This window comes from Sinocyclocheilus rhinocerous, unplaced genomic scaffold (genome assembly GCF_001515625.1).
Source record: "Sinocyclocheilus rhinocerous isolate Xijiao unplaced genomic scaffold, SAMN03320098_v1.1 scaffold216, whole genome shotgun sequence".
Lineage (NCBI taxonomy): Eukaryota > Metazoa > Chordata > Actinopteri > Cypriniformes > Cyprinidae > Sinocyclocheilus > Sinocyclocheilus rhinocerous.
This window is the reverse complement of record NW_015661078.1, coordinates 465,038-478,819: the sequence shown is the minus strand read 5'-3', so window position 1 is coordinate 478,819 and position 13,782 is coordinate 465,038. Positions and strand designations below refer to the sequence as shown.

The window sequence follows — 13,782 nt, the reverse complement described above, 5'->3', positions numbered from 1 at the left end:
TCTGTCTATCTATCTATCCGTCTGTCTATCTATCCGTCTATCTATCTATCTGTGAAGAGTTCATTTGCAAAAACAGATAACTCCGTTTTTAACAATTTTCAAAAAATCATGTTTTTTCATTGTGCATTCCAATTAATTCCAAACAAACTGCAGTTGGGTTATTTTGATTAGGTTAAAAATTACAAAAAAAAAATACAGCTAACTAACAAGATAAAACACAATAAAAACAGGATAACATCATAAAAAACATGATTTTTGAAAATAAAAATAAAAACGGAGTTATCTGCTCTTGCAAATAAACTCTTCATAAAAACGACTAAAAACGAAGAAAAAAAACGCAACAAAATTATTATAATTCTTAAAAAGGGAAAATGTAAAAAAAAACTGATTCAAAATATTAATAAAACTATTATAGTATCTCAGTGATACTAAAATTATGCTAGTGAGTTATTCTTAACATTTTGAATTATAAATTGTATTTGAACAACAAATTAATTTGTGATTATTTTCAAAAAGCACTTGTAAGTACTTATAATAAGTAATTTAATAAAAATGCACAACTATACAACAATGTTGAATTTCAGCCCAGTCATTGTTAATGCACTGCATTATTGTTTTCAATTAGTGTAATTCATCATGCTTTTTGTTTCAGAAAGATTTCTTATTATTTTACTTCGTGCTGTGGATAACAGACCACCATCTGAGAAGGTCTTTGCTTTTTAAGGGTTCACGCATGTATGGCAAAATTCACACGACTCACTCTCAAACCACGAAACACAAAAAGGCAATGGTCATTAAAAACTAAATTATGATGACAGACATCTTGAGTAGCATTATAACTGGACTGAAAAATGAACTAGCGAGACCATGATGGAGTTGACTTCTGTTTTCGTTATAATGAATCGCATTAAACTGATAGTATGAAGAACTCATAACTGTGTAATGATCTTAGCGTCTCTCACTGTCTCTTGCAGGACTTCAAAGAGCAGGTCATTCATCACGTGGCCACCATCATGTTGATCAGCTTCTCCTGGTGTGTTAATTACATCAGAGCGGGAACGCTCATCATGTTCATGCATGATTCAGCCGACTATCTGCTCGAGGTGAGGAATCTAAGGCTCTTAGGTCAAATGTATTTTATTAAGCATATGCTAATATGTGACCCTGGAGCACAAAAGCAGTCTTAAGTCGCTGGGGTATATTTGTAGCAATAGCCAAAAATACATTGTTTGGGTCAAAATTATTGATTTTTCTTTTATGCCAAAAATCATTAGGATATTAAGTAAAGATCATGTTCCATGAAGATATTTTGTAAATCTCCTACTGTAAATATATCAAAACTTAATTTTTGATTAGTAATATGCATTGCTAAGAACTTCATTTGAACAACTTTAAAGATGATTTTCTCAATATTTAGATTTTTTTGCACCCTCAGATTCCAGATTTTCAAATAGTTGTATCTCGGCCAAATATTGTCCTATCCTAACAAACCATACATCAATGGAAAGCTTTTTAATTTTTAAAAAATTGACCCTTATGATTGGTTTTGTGCTCCAGGGTCACATACATGTATGAACTTCACTGGAAAGAACTGTGTAAAATTGTGGGATACAGTATTCACAGCATGTTTTGGCACATGTGGTAGATCATCTGGGTATTTTATGCATGCAGAAAATGTGTACTTTATACACTACTGATTAAAAACTAAATAATTTTTTTAAGAAATTAATACTTTTATTCAGCAAGGATGCATTAAATTGATCACAAGTGACAGTAAAGACATTTTTAATGTTACAAATTCATTTGAATCCTGAAAAATAAAATGTATCACGGTTTTCACAAAAATATTGTGGTGTTTTCAACATTGATAATAATCAGAAATGTTTCTCGAGCAGCAAATCAGCATATTAGAATGATTTCTGAAGATCATGTGACACTGAAGACTGGAGTAATGATGCTGAAAATACAGCTTTGATCACAGAAATAAATTACATTTTAATAGATATTCACATAGAAAACAGCTGTTTTACATTGTAATAATATTTCAGATTTTTCCATAGTTTTAATCAAATAAATACAGCCTTGATACTTTTTTATAAACATTAAAAACCATACTAAGTTACATACTATTCTGCAGAAATCAAAAGAAACTCATCCTCCCCATCATTTATCTTCATGTTGCCCATGTCAGTGTTAAAAACTAGCTGAACTCATGTCCCTAATTTCTTTGAAAACTTTTAGGTGCATCCCTTTAAAAATGGAAACGGTCACAAACTCCTCTATTATCATAACATTAGGGAATGTGAGCAGCATTAGCCCTAAAAGCCAGCAGAAATGCACACTTCAGGATAATAATACACCATGCAGTCCTATGCTGTAGAGTACAGATGATGTGAATCCGGATGCAACCTGAGAACTCGTGATGTATAACAGCAGAAAGAAGCATTCCCTCTTGTGTACACATCAGTCTCTTCCCCTCATATCATCTCTCTCTCTCTCTCTCTCTCTCTCTCAGTCAGCTAAGATGTTTAACTACGCCCGATGGAAGAACGCATGCAACTACATCTTCATCCTGTTTGCTGCGATCTTCATCGTCACTCGCCTCATCATCTTCCCTTTCCGGTACACAGCTCATCCGTCTCTCTCTCTGTGTTTCTCTCCACACACATGCTGTCATCAAACATGCCATGATTGACGTGATTATGATACAGTCGTGGTGTGTTTCTATGGATATAAGTGTGAATATACATTGTGCACAAGTAAAACAAGGCACTGAACTGTTTGATTGAGAAGAACTGAACTGTGTGAGAGTGTGTGATACTGTATAATGTTATAGGGTTTGGAGGGTCGTATCATTCGTGTGTTTCTGTCTGTCTCTCAGGATCATGTATTGCACATGGGTGTATCCCGTGACCCTGTACCCTCCGTTCTTCGGATATTACTTCTTTAACGGGCTGCTGATGGTTCTGCTGTGTCTGCACATCTTCTGGGCCGCGCTGATCATACGCTTGGCCTTCCGCTTCTTGAGCAGTAACGTACGTCTGCATGGTTTCATATTTACATTTACACCTAGTTTTATCGGTAACACTTTAGAATAAGGTCCAAATATTAGGAGCAGCAGCTCCTGAACGTGAAAATTTGCCTGAAATGTGCTCGCCCTCAGGTCATATGAGATGTAGGTGAGTTTGTTTCTTCATCAGATTTGGAGAAATGCAGCATTGCGTCACTTGCTCCTCTGCAGTGAATGGGTGCCGTCAGAATGAGAGTCCAAACAGCTGATAAAAACATCACAATAATCCACAAGTAATCCACAGCACTCCAGTCCATCAGTTAACATCTGGAGAAGACAAAAGCAGCTGAAACAAATCCATCATTAAGACATTTTTAACTAAAATACGAGTCTATAATTCATAATAACGCTTCCTCCAGTGAAAAAGTGGCGAGAGACAACAGGAGATGGACTTTTTCACTGGAGGAAGCGTTGTTATGAATTATAGACTCGTATTTTAGCATCGGAAGCAACAGTTTGAAGAGTGTTGTGTGATTATTGTGATGTTTTTATCAGCTGTTTGGACTGTCATTCTGACGGCACCCATTCACTTCAGAGCAGCAAGTGACGCAATGCTACATTTCTCCAAATCTGATAAAGAAACAAAAAGGACATTTTGAGCATCTTTTCATTTTCGAGTCATCTATTCCTTTAAGGGGCATATAGCTCACGAGTCACGATACTTGAATGAATTTTTTTGGAAGCTTGAGCTTTGTGAAAATCATTTTTTTGAATATCACACCTGTATTTGTTCTCTGGAAGATGAACAGTCACACAGGTTTGGGACGGCATGAGGGTGAGTAAAGATGACAGATTTTTGGGTGAACTATCCCATTGTCTTTGTGAATGCTTTCTCTCCTGACGCTGTCGTTCTCTCCCAACAGTCGTCGGTAGAAGACGAGAGGTCCGATCGAGAGGAGACGGACGAGTCCGAGGAGGAAGAACAGATGAGAAACGGAGAGATAAAGAAAAACGGACCAGCTCAGAACGGCCACGCTACATATAACAACAACCACTCTAAAACAGAGTGACGTCCCGAGAGAAACCCAAAGAGATTCTTCCTCTCCTGAAGCAGAGCAGAGACGAACACACACACATACAGTAGCAGTCATCACACGAACACCTCTATCTGGAGGGACGAACAGAGAGCAGTGCTGCCTCTATTGACATAAGCTTACAGGAGCAGATCACCTAGAAATCTACATCATTTACTGATGCCTCTCCGGTGACTTTCTTGCAAAGACTTTCAACCTGCTCTTCCCCATACAATGAAAATCAATGGTGACCACGACGGTCAAGCAAGATTTGCCGTCTGTTCCTCACACAGATCAGTGCTCGTCTCATATTGCTGCATTTTTTTATGCTGCGTCTTTGTGCTTTCTAGAGCTTGAAATCCTTTAATTTCATTGTATGGTAGACAGCTATGGAAGCCAATGGAATACATGAATTAAAAGGTAATTGTGACATTGTATCTCACAATTCAGACTTTGTTTCTCGCAATTCTGAGAAAAACAGAATTCCGAGATTTAAAACTCAGAATTCCACGCAATTCCAGAGTTTATGTCCCATAATTCTAAATTTTACATCTCGCAATAATTATGAGATGTAAACTCAGAATTGCAAGAAAAAAGTCAGAATTATGAGATAAAAAAATCGCAGATAATTTTTTTTTTATATTTTTACATTTCCTGGCAGAATCGGGCTTCCATAGATTAAAACTCAGAATTCCACGCAATTCCAGAGTTTATGTCCCATAATTCTAAATTTTACATCTCGCAATAATTATGAGATGTAAACTCAGAATTGCAAGAAAAAAGTCAGAATTATGAGATAAAAAATCGCAGTTAAATTTTTTTTTATATTTTTACATTTCCTGGCAGAATCGGGCTTCCATAGAGAGCAGCTCTGACATTATGCGAAACTCTAAGGAAAAAAGTCATGAGTAAATCATGACAGAATTATTTTAGGTGACCTGTGCCTTTTAAAAGTGCCTTCCTTTGCCATTGTTTGCTCTTTTTCATGCCTTGTTTTTAGTTTTTAATTTAAAAAAAACTGCATCTTTTTCCAGAGTATAACCATTCATCAATAATACCGAACACATGTGAATACCAAGTACATCAGTTTGGTCTTAAAGTGCGGTCACAATTCACTGGCAAGAAAGTTAATAGTCTATTGTCAGTAGTGTAGCGATGTATGAAGAACATCTCGCACAGAAGTCACTTCCAAACCAAACAGATTACGCGAGATGGTCAAGCGCATTCAATGCATTTTCACTCATGGAATAAAAAAATCATGGCGGCTGGCAGTAAATAATGCATTTCTGCAATGGCATTGGTTATTAGAAAGGTTTTGTTTTGTATGATGTTGCATCCCTGACTCTAAAGTGTCAGGACGATCAGGCAGAGCACCAAAGAAGTCACTGAGTGCATCTTATAATATGGCCGAATGTTACTAACTTTCTAACGCAAAGGAAAAAGCATGCACTTCACTGCCAGTTCTCCTTCCATTCAGTTTATGAATATGATATTTAACCCATATTTTACTCTAAAGCTCCTAACTATGAACGACACGTATTGGCCAGTTGTAGCTCGGTCATGTTCACACCGATTCTAAATATATGAACACCTTGCTTTCTTCCGTCTCGAGCAGCTGAGATGAATTCGGATCTCCTCATTTCTCTGAGGTGCAGGTTTTTCTCTCTCAAAGCGGCCGGTGCTGTCTGCATTCATGATTCAGTCCCACAGCTGCTTCATCTGAATCGGCTCGTTCACATCGCATCTCTGTGTCCTGCTCGGATTTCATCAGTCCTCCCATCGTCCTTCGTCAGCCTCCCATCATTCTCTTCTGTACATTGTTTCAGATGCAGTCGACTCAATTACAGTGTTATCTTTATTTTGTATTTTCCTGTGTTTTGTAATATATTATGGAGGATGTTAACAATAAAATACTGAATGTGAGTCACACACTGAGTCACACTCTGTTATTATTTTTATGTTGTTAGTCTCTTCAAGTAGTGTCAACCACAGCCTTTATTTTATTATAATATATGAATCCAAAATATTATAAAAACCCACAGGAAACTCCTAAAGGACTCCAGGGCTGTCAGATGACTATTTTCTTCTTGGGTCACATAATTACATTGTTACATTAAATACAAGTTAACCGAAACATGTTTATTTACATATTAAACATTAGAAATTTAGAGGTTTATAGAATGAGGAAGTAAATAAGTGCCCTTAACTGTATTGAATGTGCACTTGTAGTATGTAGATAATATAATATTATTTAAATAAAAGGCCACTTAAATACTTAAAGAGAGACACTGACTGTTTCTTACACTTAAGTACACTTTTTAAAAATGCATTTTGTAATAATGTCAATTATAAAGTAAATTTTAAATCGTTTTGCTATTTTGATGTGTTTACTAACATACTAAAGCACGTAAAGAACTTGCTTAAGTTAATCCATTTTAAATGTACTAAATTGCAACTTCATTACATAAATGACATGCAAGTTTCAATAGAAATGACATTGAAGTGTGTTTTAGTTTATTATAAATGCGTGTCAGTACTAGGGTTGCAAAATTCCGGGAATTTTCAAGGCTGGAAACTTTCCATGGGAATTAAGGAAAGAAAACAAATTGGGGAATTTGCAATATTGCCTATATTTAGCCTGTAACAGGGAACTTAAATGTAGATGAAAAAAAATAAATCTTGCAGCATAATATTGGTTAAAACAACCAGATTTAATGCATTTCAGTTGAAATGCTACTCAATCACATGCACAATGCACAGATCATTTCTTAAATCCTGCACACAAAAAATAATGTCCATGTGTTCACATAAATATTACATAAAACTGGACAATTTTGTGCTGTGTGTGTATTGTGCTGCAACAAAATTATACCATTGTAAAATTCCGGGAATTTTCAAGGCTGGAAACTTTCCATGGGAATTAAGGAAAGAAAACAAATTGGGGAATTTGCAATATTGCCTATATTTAGCCTGTAACAGGGAACTTAAATGTAGATGAAAAAAAATAAATCTTGCAGCATAATATTGGTTAAAACAACCAGATTTAATGCATTTCAGTTGAAATGCTACTCAATCACATGCACAATGCACAGATCATTTCTTAAATCCTGCACACAAAAAATAATGTCCATGTGTTCACGTAAATTACATAAATATTACATAAAACTGGACAATTTTGTGCTGTGTGTATTGTGCTGCAACAAAATTATACCATTGTAAAAAAACAAATACACTGACTGAGCAAACATTTAGGTGAGATAATAAAAAATAAAAAAATACTGTCTAAGAAAGACTCTCCCCCACACACACAGTCCCCCTTAGTCACTATACTGAAGCCACACTGTAAAAAATTACCGTGAATTTAACGGTAAAAGACTGTAAAAATGCTACAGTAAAAACCTGTTAAATGGTTAACGGTAAATTCCCCTACTATATACGGTGAAAAACTGTATTGGACATTACATGTATTGGACATTAATTTTACGGTAGTATACCGTTTTTGGGAGTGAAAAAGACTGTATAATTTACAGTGAATAACCGTAAATTGACATTCCCAGAATTCCCTGCGTTACATTTCAAATTTGATGTTTTTTTGTTGAAATAACTGTTTCTTCTTCAGTTTTGTATATTAGGGTTGTGTGTTACACCTAATGTTGTTAGATGAATGTTTATTGCATTATTTCAGTTTCATGTGTGTTACCATGATGGTGTTTGGTGTTTGTGTGAATGACACTGTGCACCTTCTATATATGTTAATATTTAAAAGCTGCTTGTGATGGGCTTTGGTTCATCGTGTGACTTTCTTATCACCTCCTGCATTTGGTGATTATCAGTGTATTACAAAGCTACAAAACAGATTTCAGTACTTCAATAGGTTGGTATATTAACATTATATCAGTTAATGAAATTACGGTATTTAACTGTAAATTTAAGTTAAAACCGTAAAACCTAAAACGTTGCTACCGTATTTTTTACGGTAAAATTCCGGCAACCACAGCTGCCGTTTTTTTACCGTAAATTTTACGGATTTTTTTTTACAGTGCACACTTAAAGCTGCGTTTGATTCTGCATTCATTCAAGTAAGTTTGATATTACTTGGGTAAATATATGTTTAACTAGCAAATACCAAAATGTGTTTATACAGTAGCAAGCCAGCCAGTAAATCAGATATGCTTAAGCTAGTAAGCGATTTCATTGACAATTTATGAGGCTATAGGTATCATGTGCTGACTAGCTCAAGCTGTGATGCTCTTTCTTCTTCATTCTGCTAGCCATGGCGCTTTTCTGAATGATCAGTTTACAAAAAGACAGAGAGGTCCTCACGCAAAGTTTACTTTGACATTGAATGGTATCTATTAGAGATCAGCTCCTAGCCAATCCTGCTCGCACCCGTTAGTCTGGGGACACTGATATACAAATGCAATGCTGAGAGAGAGTTTTTGGCCACGAATGCTGTTAACCTTCAGTTCCTGCAGTCTGTCACGTACTCACAGAACACACAGAAAGTCAGAGATACATAATATGAGAGAATATTGAATATCGATTAAATCTATTCTACCAACACAATTTATGCTTTACAATAAACAATGCTCTTGTATCTCCCACTATGTTTTTTTAAATAATATTGGTTGTTGTTTAAAACGTAAAAAGGTAAAAAAATGTTAAGTACCCATTTTTTTCTTTTTGGGGCTTTTTCAGGTAAATTGGGACACTGCGTCTGGTAAAGTGGGACACACATTTTTATCTAGTCTGTGCTTACAAAATACACTTTCATATAGAATACATTTTGTTTTGTTATGGAAATGTGTATTATTTGGTATCTTAGAGAAAAGCACAGTAATGTTTACATGATCTTTTTTTTTTACTTGCAAAATTTCATATTCACAAATGTAAGTTCTCCTGCAAAAAAAAAAAACTTGCTTTTTTCTTTTAGGAAAGAAATGGAGCATTATATTGATTCTTTCTTTCTTTTCAGAAAAAGCTGTGAAAGTTTGTAAACACGTTAATATCTTCATTATATAAATTTGTATTTGTAGACATCCCCTCTAGTGCATAATCTTGTATAATGTTTGTCATATACATGTAACCTATTCTTGTTAATAATAATAAAAATACATATAAAGATGTACTTAAGTTCTACGTAATTGAGTCTAAATGAACTATTATTCATCTTCATTAAATTGCAAATAACATACAATTAAGTGTCGCAAACATTGCATTCAGTTCGCACTTAAGTATATTTCCGTGATAAGTCTAAGTCTAAGTATGTTAAAGAGTATAATTATTTTTCACAACTCTGTCGTCTGGCTGTGTTTACGTTGTAGGACGTTAAAAATGACGGAAACTGTCCAAGCGTAGTGCACTTGTGTCGCCTGCGCAGTGTGTAGGGAGCAGGGAGCAGTGAGCACTGCGTAGGGAATGCAGGTCATGAATTTACCGCAAAGGCGTTTTCAGCGAATGGAAGGATGCCGCTCGAGAGACTCTTCCGCGTTGAGTCACGTGATCTGCAAAGGCTACTCCGATTGGTTGATCTTTTGACGTTCAGAGGAATATAAAGGCGCGTACACGCAGCATAAGTACTTATGAAATATGATTGATCGTTTGTACTTTCTTAATGCAAGTTCCTGTCTTATTTCGCATGATTTATCGGTGCACGTTTAATCAAAAAAAAAAAAAAAAAAAAATGTAGATCTCATCAAAATATAATAATTTGCTCCGCCTCTCGTCATCAGTCTTCTCTTATATTTTAACCCCTTCCGACACAGAGGCCACATCCGGTCCCTCCCTGCAACAGATGGCAGATATAATCATAGACATATAAATAGCTAGACGCCTCATTGGCCGCTTTGAGCCGTTGCAGCGATCTTGTGCTTCAGGTCAGAACACAGCTCATTCCCTTTGAAATACTGGAAGAAAATCAAAATAATACATCTTTAAGCACTAATAATTTTCCATCATTGAGAACATTGAATAAAACCAGCGAATACAAATCAAAAAGTGACACTCTTGGTAGTCTGCTTTTTATTTTGATAGCACTCTACACAGATATAAACTCCACAACAAACAATAACAAATGCAACTGATAATCCTTTATGGATCCAGTAAAACTTACAGTTACAGTGGTAAAATATTATGCACTGATACAGTGCACAGTAAAAGTGATATGTAATATTAAAAAGTATATGTAGTACAAGTTGTAGTAAAGTGAATAATATAAAAAGTGAGTACAGCAGTATATAATAGATTTATAATAGCATAAATTATATGTATAATACCATAATAAATAGATGAATAATAGCAAGTAGAATATGTAATATCAAGGGTGGAATAATACAGAATAGACAATAATGAAGAATAAATTAATAGTAAATTCTAAAGTAAAATAAATAATCATGAAATATAGTTTTATAATAGTATTGTGTAATAATTATTAAACAAAGTAAGAAACAAGTAAGGGGGTGGTTAGAATATGAGCTGTAACTAGTACTAACACAACACACGGCTGTGGAAGTATAGCCTACTCTCAGAGAACTAATGCACAGGACAGGCTTTCTTCAGCTTTCCTTAAGGCTTGCGTTGTCCTGTTTGCAATTGGCTAAAAAGGAAAAATATATATATAATAAGTCCACAGATTTATGATAAGCTATGAAATTCTTATAATCAAGTGATGATAAACTTACTCTTTGTAAATAAGTAACGTTAGTGAAATTAAAGAGAGATGCTTTAGCTCCATCCCTAATCCTGACAGTCTGGCATTGTCTTGTCAAAGTGCTCACTGTACATATTGGGCTCATAACACCATTTACTTTATGATATAAACTACAATATAAAGTTAAAACTTAAGAATTCATTTAAACTTTGATTTCATACAAAGTCTCAGCTTTCACAGCTTACTAGCGATATCGCTAGCTATTAATAGTCTGACACTGGTGGCTAATTAAGCTGTCAACATAAAGCTAAAAATGACCAAAACACATACAGAAACAACTGTTCAGTCTTACCTGTGAAAGATAATACCCCGAGATCTGTTTTTATTATTGTGCGACGGTTTGTAGATGCCCAAGCTGCCGACGAGTCAGGTATGTTTTCTTCTGTCCCGATATGAGAGTTGCCCGCACCAATATGGCGGCGACGTTGACGTGCGGTCGAGCGGCCAATGAGGCGTCTAGGTATTTATTATGTCTATGGATATAATGATAATAGCTTTCCGGGAAAATAATGAATTAAAGGATTTACAATATACATTTAGTAGCTACCTTATTACAAAATCTCATAATCATATAATTCAAACCAATCCAGTATTCAGTACTGAAAATACCCCAGGAAGATTAAATGGTGTTCATAAAAAAAATAAATAAATAAAACATCAACATCATATATATTAACTATAACTGTCAGAATAAAACTTTTTTAAATACTATAGGTCACGTTATATGTTAAATGCATATCGTTGTGTAGGTTGTATTTTTCCATATTTTGGATACTACTACTTCTACTACTTTACTACATGATAATTTCAGTTCAATTTCAGCGTACATTTTTGGATAGTTTTTATTGTACCGATTGCTTAAATATAATAAATAATTAAATAATAATCATAAAATAATGGTAAAATAATAACAAAACACACGAAAAATTAATAACAACATTTAATAATAATAATAAAATACACGAAACTGAAGAAGAAATGACTGTCTCTAGGCTCGTTTGTTCCAGTAGTGCTGGCCGCGGACGCAGAGTGGCGCGGCTGATCCGCGTGGAGCCTCTAGTTTCCTCCTCTGACGCGCTTCTGCTGCTGACTGAAAGATTACGGGCGCCATCTTGGATCAGGGGAGGCTTTTAAACGGGAAAAAGTCAAAGAAGCAGGAAAGAAAAAAAACACCCGTAAAACACCGGCAAACCCGTTCGTTCGGACCGGCGGCGAAAATGACACTCGGTCTGAAGTCATGACATCTGCTTTAAAGTACTTTTTAGAGACTCGGACGAAGTAAAGCAGCAACAACCGCTGGAGCAGGAGGTTTTCCCCGTCAGCTGGGAAAGTTGTTTTGTATGTGTTAGCTCGCACAAGAACACCTTTACCTGTCGGACATGACATCAGCCAATTCAGGTATCGTATAAAAACCGAATGTTTTCCTCTTAATCGTCTGATTTGTGTTGATTTTGCTCATTGTAAGCAGTTGTGCTAGTTAGCGTGAGCTGCTGCTAGCTCAACTGTTGTGATATAACGTTAGCCTGCTAACTCACGGAGGAAGAACTGGACAAACGGTGTACGTTTGCCGTGAGAAAGAGTAAGGGTTTGCTTTCATCAGGACCGGTGTCATTGACTTAATTACAGGCCCAAGCAACATCCACATGTCCTCAGACCCTCATCCAGGTCTGAAGATCTGATCCAGTTCAGCATCACACTGCTCTCTCTCTCACTCGTCTCAAATGTAAATGCTTTTTGTGGATGCATTTGATGCTGACACGGGCTTTATGCAGGTTTATACACTCACTGACTTGAAATAAACTTGTCTAAAAATAAATGAGAGACACATTCAAGCCATCGCTTTTAGTAGATGCATGTTCAAACCGAGCTGTCGTGATGGGTTAGGTATATTATGAATGTTTTATTTCATAGTCTGATAACAGTATATAAAGCCAGAGCTGGTTTACATGTAATCTGGATTAAGTAAAGAGATTCCAAAAGTTAAGCACTTGTAATTAGATTAAATTACATTTTAAAATACTCCGAATCAGACTACAGTTACTTTTTTATCGATTACATGATTACATATTATATAGCCTACTCTCTTGGAAATGCAGAGAACAGGCTTTCTTCAGCTTTCCTTAAGGCTTGCGTTGTCCTGTTTGCAATTGGCTAAAAAGGGAAAATATATATATATAATAAGTCCACAGATTTATGATAAGCTATGAAATCCTTATAATCAAGTGATGATAAACTTACTCTTTGTAAATAAGTAACGTTAGTGAAATTAAAGAGAGATGATTTAGCTCCATCCCTAATCCTGACAGTCTGGCATTGTCTTGTCAAAGTGCTCACTGTACATATTGTGCTCATAGTACAACTTACTTTATGATATAAACTACAATATAAAGTTAAAACTTAAGAATTCATTTAAACTTTGATTTCATATAAAGTCTCAGCTTAGCGACATCGCTAGCTATTAATAGTCTGACACTGGTGGCTAATTAAGCTGTCAACATAAAGCTAAAAATGACCAAAAAACCTACAGAAACAACTGTTGAGTCTTACCTGTGAAAGATAATACCCCGAGATCTGTTTTTATTATTGTGCGACGGTTTGTAGATGCCCAAGCTGCCGACGAGTCAGGTATGTTTTCGCCTGTCCCGATATGAGAGTTGCCCGCACCAATATGGCGGCGACGTTGACGTGCGGTCGAGCGGCCAATGAGGCGTCTAGGTATTTATTATGTCTATGGATATAATGATAATAGCTTTCCGGGAAAATAATGAATTAAAGGATTTACAATATACATTTAGTAGCTACCTTATTACAAAATCTCATAATCATATAATTCAAACCAATCCAGTATTCAGTACTGAAAATACCCCAGGAAGATTAAATGGTGTTCATAAAAAAAATAAATAAATAAAACATCAACATCATATATATTAACTATAACTGTCAGAATAAAACTTTTTTAAATACTATAGGTCACGTTATATGTTAAATGC

At 35.4% G+C, this 13,782-nt stretch overlaps 1 protein-coding gene across 3 annotated transcripts in view; it reads left to right on the top strand.

Annotated features, from left to right (window-relative positions):
* The window catches only part of LOC107726244 (ceramide synthase 2-like), a 43,531-nt gene extending 38,829 nt beyond the window's left edge, over nucleotides 1-4,702 (top strand). For all 3 annotated transcript variants that reach the window (XM_016535768.1, XM_016535769.1, XM_016535770.1), the window contains 4 exons: nucleotides 975-1,103; nucleotides 2,516-2,622; nucleotides 2,882-3,035; nucleotides 3,934-4,702. In XM_016535768.1, coding sequence (XP_016391254.1) covers nucleotides 975-1,103; nucleotides 2,516-2,622; nucleotides 2,882-3,035; nucleotides 3,934-4,080 — 537 coding nt within the window. In that variant the 3' untranslated portion in view covers nucleotides 4,081-4,702. The remainder of the gene's footprint in view (nucleotides 1-974; nucleotides 1,104-2,515; nucleotides 2,623-2,881; nucleotides 3,036-3,933) is intronic.
* Nucleotides 4,703-13,782: the final 9,080 nt, after the last annotated feature.